General features: G+C 45.3%; 1 protein-coding gene across 6 annotated transcripts in view; it reads right to left on the bottom strand.

Moving 5' to 3' along the window:
* The window catches only part of TMEM266 (transmembrane protein 266), a 104,964-nt gene that overhangs the window by 53,051 nt on the left and 37,681 nt on the right, over positions 1 to 14,232 (bottom strand). For 4 of the 6 annotated variants that reach the window (XM_028743055.2, XM_028743058.2, XM_028743051.2 and 1 more), the window contains exon 3: positions 1,517 to 1,705. The exons of the other annotated variants lie outside the window; for them this stretch is intronic. In XM_028743055.2, coding sequence (XP_028598888.1) covers positions 1,517 to 1,705 — 189 coding nt within the window. The remainder of the gene's footprint in view (positions 1 to 1,516; positions 1,706 to 14,232) is intronic. 6 annotated transcript variants of the gene reach the window in all.

Below are 14,232 nucleotides of genomic sequence, written 5' to 3'. Positions count from 1 at the left end.
CGAAATTTTGGTATAGCTCCGCATCATCCAGCCTTTGATTTATACACCTTTTTGCCACATTTAGATCCAGTTTGAGCAATTCAGTGGGCGAGATCTCATAGGACAGCAATTTGGCATGGATTTTTCCTGACCACAAATTTGTGAAGTCATCCCGCCACATGCATTGAATTAGATAGTGGTTCGGGAGTTTATGCCATAGGGATATTCTGGACTTAGACGGTCACAATAATAGATGTGGTTGGCATGCATATCTATGGTATGGAAAGACAAAAGTGTGTAAAGGTGTGTAATCAATTTACTTGGTGTGGGAGAAATATAAAAACTTATTGGAACGGAAAACACCTTGGTGGATCTCCCCACTGGAAGCAATATCTGTGAAAAAACGTAATGCAAAAAGTGAGTGGGCAACTTATAAAGAGTTGCTATTTGAAGCAGAAGATCAATTGAGAATAAACAAATTTGAGGATGTAATACATTTGGTGACAAGACTGGCTGCAATACCACCAATTAAATGATTTGTGTATGAAGGATAAAAGGAATACAGAATACAGAAACTTCAAGGTCTGAAAAAGAACTATTGGAGAATAATGTTAAACTGATTTAAAAAATGTATAAACTACTGTTAGAATGGTATACTAAAGAGGAAGAAGTGAAATCAGTAATGATACAATGGGCAAGGGTAACTGGACCTAATATACAATTGGCACGATGGAGAAAAATATGGAGGGAAGATTTAAAACTTACAGCATGTTGTATGTTGAAAGATTATTTATATGAAAATGATGTATCACTGGTACCTCCTACTAAACTAGCAAAAATGTATAGAACTGCTACAGATACATGTTGGAAGTGTAAAGAGAAGGAAGGCACATTTTACCACTTGTGGTGGATGTGCAAAAAAACAAAAGCATATTGGGAAATGATTTATAATGAGTTGAAAAAAATGTTTAAAATAACTTTTGTAAAAAAACCTGAAACTTTCTTACTAGGAATTTTAGTTCCAGAAATACCTAAGAATCAGAAGAGACTATTTACGTGTGCTACAAGAGGTGCGCAGATGCTACTTTCCCAAAGATGGAAGGAGGACAATTCACCCACAAAAGAAGAATGGCCAATAAAGAAGATGGACTCTGCCGAATTGGCAAAAATGACCGGGAAAATCAGAGATCAAGAAGATACTTAATTTAATAAAGAAGGGGGAATTTTTTAAAGTTACTTGAAAGAACACTGTAAACAATTGAAAACGCTGACAGGATTTTAAAAACACTTGCAATGAAGCAAGAATTATGATAAAATTGAGATTTAAGGAAATATGGAGAATACAATACGATGCAGTTTGAAAAGAATATCTGGAGCAACCATGGAGGTGTGGAGGGAAGTTTGGGGATTCTGAGAATCCTATTTGTAAAATGATTATGATTTGTGTATGATGACAAATGTTAAAAGTGAAAATGAATTTTTTAATATTTTTTTTAAAAAAGAAAGGTTTCAAATAAATACGTCATTTTGCACTTACCCTTCTCTTTGGTACTCCTCGTCCAAATTTGACAAGAGTTGGGAACCTGCTACAGACAGATCTAGCGCAGCCAGTGGTAAATCCCGATAAGCAAAATTAACAAGCTGTACAGGTGCTATGCTTTTGGTCTCTTCTTCTATTTGCTGAGATATTATTTCAACTTCTGAAATTCCGCCTTCTATAGGAGGCCTAAACAAATAAAGTCAACAGAAATGAGAAACAAAAAACAGAACACACATGATCACCAAAAATGGCAAGCTATATACCACAACTGGCACCACTCAAATTTTATTTTATATAACAATAAGCTGTGCAATCATCCTTTGTAATGCAGCACAGAGAATATAAACAGGGTTATCTACTTATACATATACAGCAATTCTTTCTGCACAGCCATCAAAAGAGAGAGCACCACTCATGGAGGAGGGCAAAATATTATCCAAGATATGAGACTGAAGCCTCTGCTTGAAAATATTCCTGTGAATGGACACAGAATGTACAAATGTATCACTTTTAATCTCAAAAGGTCTGAGGTGATACAAGATCTGTTCCAGATGATGGTGGTTAATGGAACTGTCATGAGTAAACTGTGTCTATATCTTACATGCTAATCTAGTCATTGGGCTCAGGTCAAAGAACTCAAGGCTCAGGACACCATTTGAAAGTCTAGAGGCCTCTTGGCAAATTAAGATGGTGGGCAGCTGGGGTTTGCCCTTTGGAGGGCACCCACCTGCCCTGAAATCAAACTAAAAAGGAAAAGGTAAAGCTTCAAAAAGGGAGGGGGAGGGGCCTGGACTCAGAAGACCCTGGGCTTCAGCCCCACCAACACCCCCCATGGGGACATTCATTACGTGTCCTCAAAAACAGTTCAGTGATCTACACATGCAAAAATATATCTTATATATCTTATTTTACATGCAACAGAACCGATGAGAAAGCTGAGGAGAGCTGCACAGGGGGCCCTAGGAGGGAGGGATGCGATTCCCCATAAATCCAGGCAAAAGCCTCTCTTCCAGTTTGACCCACACTGGGATGTAGTTACAGATTTATAATTTGATATTATATGAGAAATTAGATATTATATGAGAAAATCCATGAAAGCATCTTCCAGTGTCCTAAAAGCAGCCATGGAGGGAGAAATATAGACTGGGGCTGGAATGCAGGGGGAGGAGGGCGATTCTTGAACACCTGATTTACATCAACCCATCCCCCACCCCCGCTGGGGCAGGGACAGAGAGGTACCCCAAATTCTCCCCCCCCCCCACACACACACACTTAATAGCAGATCAAGCAGTTGAAATTTAAAATTGGGGATACGCTACAGGGAGCAGCACCCCACCCCGTCAGATACCAGAAGACTCAATCATAACTCTTCAGCATCAACTCCAGTTTGGGCTCCAGTAACACAGGGCAGCTTTTTAGGTTTCTTTTAGCAACTGATGGGTGTTTTGTGCAGATTTTCTCAAGGGAAGGGGAGAGGAGGGAAAAGGAAATAGTGACTATAAAAAGGCATGATTATTTCCTTAGGGAAGCAGCCACAAGAATGCTTTGTACCCCAACGCCCCAACTTTTCCTTTATGATTTGGCTGCAGACATTCCTCTCTGAAGCAGGTGATCAAAGTCCTCTATTGATTTAAGTAACATGGACAATCATCTGTATAATATTAATAGCTCTCATGTTCCACACAAGGGGCAGAAATTATGCAAGAACCTTAACCAGATACAGTACTTCGTTTGGAGAAAGTAGAAAAAGGAGGAGCCAATCAGAGCACAAGGTGCTTTGTTTTTTTAACCATCTGTGTTCCTAGATTACAGTGGAGAAGAGAACAGTGCTTGGATTACATAGGAATAATAATAATAATAATAATAATAATAATAATAATAATAATAATAATAATAAATAAAATTTTTTTTATTTATATCCCGCCCTCCCCAGCCGAAGCCGGGCTCAGGGCGGCTAACAACAATAAAACAGTACAAAAGTACAGCATAAACAACATTCTAAAATCATTCATTATAAAAATTAATTAATTCAAGCCACTGGCAGCCATTGGGCCAGAGCTCCGCGAAGATTGCCGAGGGAGGGAGTCAGGCTGTGCCCTGGCCAAAGGCCTGGTGGAACAGCTCTGTCTTGCAGGCCCTGCGGAAAGATGTCAAGTCCTGCAGGGCCCTGGTCTCTTGTGACAGAGTGTTCCACCAGATCGGAGCCACAGCCGAAAAAGCCCTGGCTCTCGTTGAGGCCAGCCTAACTTCTCTGTGGCCTGGGACCTTCAAGATGTTTTTATTTGAAGACCGTAAGTTTCTCTGTGGGGCATACCAGGAGAGGCGGTCCCGTAGGTACGAGGGTCCTAAGCCGTATAGGGCTTTAAAGGTTAAAACCAGCACCTTAAACCTGATCCTGTACTCCACTGGGAGCCAGTGCAGCTGGTATAGCACCGGGTGAATGTGATCTCGCAGCGAAGACATCGTAAGGAGTCTCGCTGCAGCATTCTGCACCCGCTGGAGTTTCTGGGTCAGTCTCAAGGGCAGCCCCACGTAGAGCGAGTTACAATAATCCAGTCTGGAGGTGACCGTCGCGTGGATCACAGTGGCTAGGTCAGGGCGAGAGAGGTAAGGAGCCAACTGCTTAGCTTGGCAGAGATGAAAAAATGCCGCCTTTGTTATAGCTGCAATCTGCGCCTCCATGGAAAGGGAGGTGTCGAAGATTACACCCAAACTCTTAACGGACAGTGCTGGCACTAATTGTGCCCCCGCAAGAGATGGGAGTTGCCCCCCCAATCCCATATCGCCCCGTCCCAGCCACAGCACCTCTGTCTTCGAAGGATTTAGCTTCAACCGGCTCCCACGTAACCATCCAGCCACAGCTTCCAAACATCTGGTCAGTGTGTCTGGGGCTGAGTCAGGATGGCCATCCATCAACAGATAGAGTTGGGTGTCATCGGCATACTGATGGCAACCCAGCCCAAAACTCCGAACAAGCTGGGCGAGGGGGCGCATAAAGATGTTGAAAAGCATCGGGGAGAGTATCGCACCCTGAGGTACTCCACACACCAAGGAGTGGCGCGATGACAATTCCCCCCCAAGCGCCACCCTCTGTCCCCGACCAGAGAGAAACGAGCGCAGCCATTGAAGGACTGTGCCCTGGATCCCCACGTCGGCAAGGCGGTGGTCCAGAAGTTCGTGATCGACCATGTCGAAAGCTGCTGACAGATCTAGAAGAATCAGCAGCCCCGACCCGCCTCGATCCAGCTGTCTACGAAGATCATCTGTTAGGACAACCAGAGCCGTTTCGGTCCCATGACCAGTGCGGAAGCCGGACTGGAATGGATCCAGAGCCGATGTTTCATCCAGAAACCCACCAAGCTGTTCAGCAACCGCTCTCTCAATCACCTTACCCAGGAACGGAAGATTCGAAACCGGGCGGTAATTGGATAGATCTAAAGGATCTAATGATGTTTTCTTTAAGAGCGGGCGCACCACTGCCTCCTTCAGTTCCCCTGGGAATGTCCCCGTGCCAAGGGACAAATTGATGATATCCCCCAGGAGGGCCCGCACCTCGTCTGGACACGCTCTAATCAGCCATGACGGGCACGGGTCGCAAGGACAGGTGGTGGGCTTTCCAGCTCGGAGGAGTCTGTCCACATCGGCTGGGGATATCCGGTCAAAGTGGTCCAATACTGGACCCGAGGACAGTTGAGGGGCCTCCAGTTCCTTTATTGTATCCAAATTGGCAGGGAGGTCAGGGTGGAGCGACAAGACCTTCTCCGCAAAAAAGCTCGCAAATGCCTCACAGCTGTGTGTCAAATTGTTATTTAAATTTGGCTGTCCCTCAAGGGATGTTAAAGACCTGATTATACTAAATAATTGCGCTGGGCGAGAGCTAGCGGATGCAATGGAGGCCGAGAAGTATGACTTCTTAGCAGCCTTCACCGCCATCTCGTAGGTTTTCATAAAAGCCCTATAAGATGTTCTTGAGGATCCGTCATGGGCACCCCGCCATACTCGCTCTAGCCGTCTGAGGTCCCGCTTCATTTTCCGGAGCTCCTCGGTAAACCAGGGAGCCCGGTTTCTGCGGGGTCGCAGAGGGTGCTTAGGTGCGATCTCATCGATGGCTGCCAGGAGCTGGGTATTCCAGCCCTCAACAAGCTCAGTCAATGAGTCACCAGGGGGAGCAAGGTCCCGCAAGGCTTGGCGGAATCTCTCAGGGTCCATCAGCCTCTGCGGGCGAGCCCAAATCGGCTCGCCACCTAAGCGGGGGGGGGGGGGGGAGTGTCAATCCTGGCTTTCAGAGCGTAGTGATCAGACCATGGCACCTTCATCGAAGGAGACATGATCACATCTATACCGACGCCAAAGATCAAATCCAGCGTGTGGCCTGCTTGATGTGTGGGGCCTGAAACAAACTGGGAGAGACCTAGTGTCGCCATGGAAGACACCAGGTCCAGAGCCTGTGAGGAGGGAGTGGCATCAGCATGGATGTTAAAGTCCCCCAATACCAATAGGTTAGGGAACTCCAAGGCCCAGCCGGCCACCGCCTCCAATAGGCCTGACAGGGTGGCTGCTGGTGCGCTAGGTGGCCGGTACACCAGCCAGACAGCCAAGCTCTCCTCGGAGCCCCACACTAGGCCAACACATTCAATGCCGGGGATCGATGGCGATGGTAGAGCCCTGAAAGGACAATCTTCCCGGATTAATAACGCCACCCCTCCCCCCGGCCCACAGTCCGCGACTGGTGGAGGACGGAGAAACCCGGGGGTGCCATCTCTCGTAAGGTAACTGTTGCCCCTTCGCACACCCAGGTCTCCGTCACACAAGCCAGGTCGACCCCCTGCGAGATAAAGAAATCTCGCAGGGTGGCGGTTTTATTGCCTATAGACCTGGCATTGCACAGCACCAGTGACGGAGGTGAGTAATCCTTGCTCACCCTACCCTTGTCCCTCGGGATGGGGCGCAGATTGGAAGGGGTACGAGCGTATCCATATCTCGATCCCCTTCGCCTATAACATCTGCCCCCACCGCCATACCTCCCTCGCCCCTCCACGGTAGCAATCCCAGGCCTCATAGTAGCCTCCATTGATGGCAATTAATGTTATTCTTTCGCAGCCTAAAACAATAAAACCTTAAAACAAAAAAAACAAAAACAAAAACAAAAACAACCCAGAAAACAATAAAACAATACAAATAAAAACTGCAAAAATTACAAATTCATCAAAATCTAACAAATTCCCAAGCCCACCCATATAACACCGGTCTTGAAAGACCTACGTTGGCTCCCAGTACGTTTCTGAGCACAATTCAAAGTGTTGGCGCTGACCTTTAAAGCCCTAAATGGCCTCAGCCCAGTAGACCTGAAGGAGTGTCTCCATCCCCATCGTTCTGCCCGGACACTGAGGTCCAGCTCCGAGGGCCTTCTGGTGGTTCCCTCATTGCGAGAAGCAAAGCTACAGGGAACCAGGCAGAGGGCCTTCTTGGTAGTGGCACCCGCCATGTGGAACACCCTCCCACCAGATGTCAAAGAGAACAACAACTACCAGACTTTTAGAAGACATCTGAAGGTGGCCCTGTTTAGGGAGGCTTTTAATGTTTGATGTAGTACAGTATTTTATTATTATTTTTTTTGGAAGCCGCCCAGAGTGGCTGGGGAAGCCCAGCCAGATGGGCGGGGTATAAATAATAAATTATTATTATTATTATTATTATTATTATTATTATTATTATTATTAGAGCAGATTAGAAAACTAGAAATTCAACAGGGGCATTTTTAAAAAGCATGTTGTTGTTTTTAAAAACAAAACAAAACAAGAAGTCACCTGTACTCTAGCTAAGTACCGTAGATTGTATTAGGTGACTGGGCGTATTAGACGACCCCCCAAATTAGCAGATGCAATTTGGGGATTTGTTTTATAAGCCCAGTCGCCCGGCGCAGAGCTGAGCCCGCTGCTCGCTGCTGCTGCTTCGGAGCCGCATACCTGGCATATAAGGCGACCCCCTTTTCCAGGGTTAAAAAGTCACCTTATACACCGGAATCTATGGTAAATACTGCACTCTTCTTGTTAAGACCAACCTTACAGAATCTGGTGTCCTCCAGATGTTATGAACTACAATTCCCATCAGACCCAATCAGGATGGTCAATGGCCAGGGATTATGGGATAATTTTTGTTTCTTCTTTTATTCACCCTTGTGTGTTGTGAGAGTTCACATTTCAGGGCGATGAGGCTCGCCGGCTGCTAGGGGGCACAGAGAGGAATGATTACAGGTATTCTTTGATTCTGCCTACTTCAGCAAAGGCTAGTTTACTCCTTCCTCCTACTCAGAATGATGTAGGACACAGACTGATTCCTCTGAGCTTGCCATTAATCATCTTTCTCCCAAAAGATGCTTCCAGCAAAACTGTAAGAAGTGGGAAGCGCCTGTCCCACTTCAGGACAAAGAGCATCCAGGAGCCTTAGCCAAAATCTGCAGTGACACTGGAAAACTTTCTGCAGTCAGGACTTCTCACTCTGCTACAAGCCATCTTTCTCTTATGGGCAGGGGGAGGCGAGAGACAGAGAGATAGACAGACAAGCTTGTTTTATAGGTAAAGTGGAAAGATATCAATCTCTGATCCAGAAAAAAATAGTTCTGGGTTACTACCACTGAACATCCCTAAGCATTGTTGTTGTTGTTTAGTCGTTTAGTCGTGTCCGACTCTTTGTGACCCCCTGGACCAGAGCACGCCAGGCCCTCCTGTCTTCAACTGCCTCCTGCAGTTTGGTCAGACTCATGCTGGTAGCTTCGAGAACACTCTCCAACCATCTCGTCCTCTGTCGTCCCCTTCTCCTTGCGCCCTCCATCTTTCCCAACACCAGGGTCTTTTCCAGAGAGTCTTCTCTTCTCATGAGGTGGCCAAAGTATTGGAGCCTCAGCTTCACAATCTGTCCTTCCAGTGAGCACTCAGGGCTGATTTCCTTAAGAATGGATACGTTTGATCTTCTTGCAGTCCATGGGACTCTCAAGAGTCTCCTCCAGTACCATAATTCAAAAGCACCAATTCTTTGGCGATCAGACTTCTTTATGGTCCAGCTCTCGCTTCCATACATTACTACCGGGAAAACCATGGCTTTAACTATACGGACCTTTGTTGGCAAGGTGATGTCTCTGCTTTTTAAGATGCTGTCTAGGTTTGCCATCACCTTTCTCCCAAGAAGCAGGCGTCTTTTAATTTCGTGGCTGCTGTCACCATCTGCAGTGATCATGGAGCCCAAGAAAGTAAAATCTCTCACTGCTTCAATTTCTTCCCCTTCTATTTGCCAGGAGGTGATGGGCCCAGTGGCCATGATCTTCGTTTTTTTGATGTTGAGCTTCAGACCATATTTTGCGCTCTCCTCTTTCACCCTCATTAAAAGGTTCTTTAATTCCTCCTCACTTTCTGCCATCAAGGTTGTGTCATCTGCATATCTGAGGTTGTTGATATTTCTTCCGGCAATCTTAATTCCTGCTTGGGATTCATCCAGCCCAGCCTTTTGCATGATGAATTCTGCATATAAGTTAAATAAGCAGGGAGACAATATACAGCCTTGTCGTACTCCTTTCCCAATTTTGAACCAATCAGTTGTTCCATATCCAGTTCTAACTGTAGCTTCTTGTCCCACGTAGAGATTTCTCAGGAGACAGATGAGGTGATCATAGTTTGCTGTGGTCGACACAGTCAAAGGCTTTTGCATAGTCAATGAAGCAGAAGTAGATGTCTTTCTGGAACTCTCTAGCTTTCTCCATAATCCAGCGCATGTTTGCAATTTGGTCTCTGGTTCCCCTGCCTCTTCTAAATCCAGCTTGCACTTCTGGGAGTTCTCGGTCCACATACTGCTTAAGCCTGCCTTGCAGAATTTTAAGCATAACCTTGCTAGCGTGTGAAATGAGTGCAATTGTGCGGTAGTTGGAGCATTCTTTGGCACTGCCCTTCTTTGGAATTGGGATGTAGACTGATCTTCTCCAATCCTCTGGCTACTGCTGAGTTTTCCAAATTTGCTGGCATACTGAGTGTAGCACCTTGACAGCATCATCTTTTAAAATTTTAAATAGTTCAGCTGGAATATCATCACTTCCATTGGCCTTGTTATTAGCAGTGCTTTCTAAGGCCCATTTGACTTCACTCTCCAGGATGTCTAGCTCAAGGTCAGCAACCACACTACCTGGGGTGTACGAGACATCCATATATTTCTGGTATAATTCCTCTGTGTATTCTTGCCACCTCTTCTTTATGTCTTTTGCTTCTGTTAGGTCCTTTCCACTTTTGTCATTTATTATGGTAATCTTTGTACGAAATGTTCCTTTCATATCTCCAATTTTCTTTCTGGTTTTCCCCATTCTATTGTTTCCCTCTATTTCTTTGCATTGCTCGTTTAAGAAGGCCTTCTTGTCTCTCCTTGCTACTTTTTGGAAATCTGCATTCAATTTCTTGTATCTTTCACTATCTCCCTCGCATTTTGCTTGCCTTCTCTCCCCCGCTATTTGTAAGGCCTCGTTGGACAGCCACTTTGCTTTCTTGCATTTCCTTTTCATTGGAATGGTTTTCGTTGCTGCCTCCTGTACAATGTTACGAGCCTCCATCCATAGTTCTTCAGGCACTCTGTCCACCAAATCTAAATCCTTAAACCTGTTCCTCACTTCCACTGTGTATTCATAAGGGATTTGACTTAGATTGTATCTTACCGGCCCAGTGGTTTTTCCTACTTTCTTCAGTTTAAGCTTGAATTTTGCTATAAGAAGCTGATGATCTGAGCCACAGTCAGCTCCAGGTCTTGTTTTTGCTGACCGTATAGAGCTTCTCCATCTTTGGCTGCAGAGAATATAATCAATCTGATTTTGATGCTGCCCATCTGGTGATGTCCATGTGTAGAGTCGTCTCTTGTGTTGTTGGAAAAGAGTGTTTGTGATGACCAGCTTGTTCTCTTGGCAGAACTCTATTAGCCTTTGCCCTACTTCGTTTTGAACTCCAGGGCCAAACTTGCCAGTTGTTCCTTTTATCTCTTGACTCCCTACTTTAGCATTCCAATCCCCTATAATGAGAAGAACATCCTTCTTTGGTGTCATTTCTATAAGGTGTTGTAAGTCTTCATAGAATTGGTCAATTTCAGTTTCTTCAGCACCAGTGGTTGGTGCATAAACTTGGATTACTGTGATGTTAAAAGGTCTGCCTTGGATTCGTATCGAGATCATTCTATCATTTTTGAGATTGCATCCCAGTACAGCTTTCGCCACTCTTTTGTTGACTATGAGGGCCACTCCATTTCTTTTACGGGATTCTTGCCCACAGTAGTAGATAAGATGGTCATCTGAACTGAATTCGCCCATTCCCGTCCATTTTAGTTCACTGATGCCCAGGATGTCAATATTTATTCTTGCCATCTCATTTTTGACCACATCCAATTTACCAAGGTTCATGGTTCTTACATTCCAGGTTCCTATGCAATATTTTTCTTTACAGCATTGGACTTTCCTTTCGCTCCCAGGCATATCCGCAACTGAGCGTCCTTTCGGCTTTGGCCCAGCCGCTTCATCAGCTCTGAATCTACTTGTACTTGTCCTCCGCTCTTCCTCAGTAGCATGTTGGACGCCTTCCAACCTGAGGGGCCCATCTTCCAGCGTCATAACTTTCATATGCCTATTGTCTTTGTCCATGGAGTTTTCTTGGCAGGGATACTGGAGTAGCTTGCCGGTTCCTGCTCCAGGTGGATCACATTTGGTCAAAACTCTCCACTATGACCTGTCCATCTTGGGTGGCCCTGCACGGAATAGCTCATAGCTTCTCTGAGTTATTCAAGCCCCTTCGCCACGGCAAGGCAGTGATCCATGAAGGGGCCCTAAAGCTTTAGTCTCTCCTTAACCTCCCATTTTAATGATTCTCACACCTAAAGGAAGTAACGAAGGCCCAGGTGGGACCACTTACTTAATTGCACAGCTCTCTGCTGTCTTTGTCTGCCCTCCACCCCTGCTGAGCAAAGCAAGAGTCCCCAGATGACAAGAGGGTGACAACGGAGCGTGCCCCTCTTCACTGCCAGTATTACATAGACATTCAAACCAGGTTCATCCAACCCATCTTATATAAGTTCCCTGGGCGTTCAGAACAACACAACATCGCCCTGTTACTACAGGCCGAAAGCCCAGAAGTCACATATTCAGTCATCAGATTTTGCGTTGCCATGATAGATATTCGTCGAAGGATGGTCTATGCTACAATTCAGTCCTAAATTGAAGGCTCATATTGTTAGATCCGCACTTCTGAAGCCCCACCCCATAGAGCTGTTTTAACTGGTCTTTTAAAATGTTCTTATCAGTTTTGATCCATCCTTTATTTATGCTTAATTAAGTATTCTATGTATATGCTTTAAGCTATGTTTGGTTCTTGCTCCCATTTATTTAATAATTATTCGCTTAGACTCATATTGCTATGCTATTTATTTAGATGCTTTGCTTATGCTGGTCTGTGACCGTAATAAAGTAAATTAATTCGTTCATTCAAGAGGGTGATGGAAGGGTGGTAAGTGTTAGAGGCGTGCTTCTTAGCGACAGTAGGAGAAAAAGGTTTGCTCTGCAAGGGAGGAGCCCCACCTGCTTAGGGGCAAATGCAGGTTCAGGGAATGCTTCTGGACCACAATTCCCCAGGTCCCTAACTATTGGCCATGCTGACGGAGGCGGATGGAAACTGGACTCCAGCAACATCGTCAGAGCACATGGGCTACCTTGGTGGCACAGGAATGGGGTCAAGTATGGTAGGCTAAGGAATTTGGCATGTGGGCGGGGCCGCATTGGTGCTGGAAGGAAATGGACATGAAGCAGAAATGAAGGTTAAAAATGGCCAAGTTGGATTTGTAAAAAAACATTAAACTATTACGGTATAAGCCACCACAACAGAAAAAGAGCAATAAGAAAAACAACCAGCAGAATTTAAAACCAACCAGCCAACCAACCAACCAACCTATAAAGCAACATCAAAGCAATTTGCAGAGGATTCCAAAGGCTGGGGAAATTAGAAGGTCTCCATTTAGACATACATAGAATGCATTATAGTAGTCTAATCGGAGGCAGGGCTGCAACTGGCACAGAAGGCTAAGGTGGAAGAAGGCACTCCATGCCACACAGGCAGCCTGTGCCTCCACTGAATGGAAACTTGCTCCTTCGCAGAGAGTGCAACCTCATTCAACACAGTCACCACCACTAACCTGGTAGATGAACTACCCATCCAAGAGGGCTGCCGTATTGTCTGGACTGAGCTTCAGTATTGGCTCTCAACCAATCCATTTTTACCCCCCATCAATCTTAACAGGCCTGGAGGGAACTGCAAAATATTAAGAAGTAGTACACCCTTTCAGTTGGGTGGACCTAACTAGCTACAATAACATGATCAAACTAGGCTGAATTGAGGCAGACCAATAAACTATATTAATCTGGGGAAGAAGGTACTAAAGAAAATAGAGTCCGCCATGTGTCTGATTTACAGCATGTATAGTTATCTTTCCCTTACATTTGGCAGTAAAATAATAAATCCAGTGTGCGCTTTTGTTCCTTTAAGAAAAAATGTTGAAGAAAGGCATGACGCCCCTGAAGCCTTTTTTAAATCTAAAATTAATTCCTCTCCTCCTCGGCCTCTTGGATTGAACTTGTTTAGATATTTACCAACTGCCTTTCAAGTGCTCAAAGCAGTGAACAAGATATAAAAGAAAGCTATCAATACAGAACTGTAAAATTATAGAACTACACGAGCAACAGAAAACCAACCAAAGGCCATTGTTCAGCCCAGACACTGAGATCCAGCTCTGAGGGCCTTCTGGCTGTTCCCTCAATGCAAGAAGTGAAACTATAGGGAACCAGGCAAAGGGTAGTCTTCTCGGTAGTCGCATCTGCCCTGTGGAACACCCTCCCATCAAGGAAATAAACAGCTATCTGAGTTTTAGACTTTTAGAAGACAGACCTGTATTGAGAAGTTGTTAGTGTTTGCTGTCTTAAAAAGGTAAAGGTAAAGGAATCCTGACAGTTAAGTTCAGTCGCGAACGACTCTGGGGTTGCAGTGATCATCTTGCTTAAAAGGTTGAGGGAGCTGGCGTTTATCCGCTTCCGTAGACAGTTTTTCCAGGTCATGTGGCCAGCATGACTAAGCCGCTTCTGGTGAAACCAGAGCAGCACACAGAAACCGCTTCTGGCGCAACAGAACACCGTGACAGAAACCAGAGCGCACAGAACGCCATTTTCCTTCCTGCTGCAGTGGTACCTATTTATCTACTTGCACTTTGACGTGTTTTTGAACTGCTAGGTTGGACCGAGCAACGGGAGCTCACCCCGTTGCGGGGATTCGAACCGCTGACCTTCAGATCGGCAAGCCCTAGGCTCAGTGGTTTAGAACACAGCGCCACCCACATCCCTGTTTGCTGTCTTACTGTGTTTTAATTTGCTGGAAGCCGCCCAGAGTGGCTGGGGCAACCCAGTAAGATGGGCAGAATGATGATGATGATGATGGATGCAGCCCCTTCTAAACCCAAGCAAGAATTTTTTTTTTTTTTTCATTTTAACAGGCAGAAGACTTCGAAATTCAGCAGCCACTGCCATATAGGTCCCTTACTTTTTGCAAGGGAAGGAGAGTAAACAATGACATCTAACCAGAACACATTGGCACCTGCAATTTGAAGAGCCCAAGATTCATTCAACTCATAACTTGACCACAGGTGCACAAAACTTCAGG

The sequence above is a fragment of the Podarcis muralis genome, chromosome 9, assembly GCF_964188315.1.
Source record: "Podarcis muralis chromosome 9, rPodMur119.hap1.1, whole genome shotgun sequence".
NCBI lineage: Eukaryota > Metazoa > Chordata > Lepidosauria > Squamata > Lacertidae > Podarcis > Podarcis muralis.
Note: the sequence above shows the minus strand (reverse complement) of the source record. Positions and strands in the feature narration are given on the sequence as shown.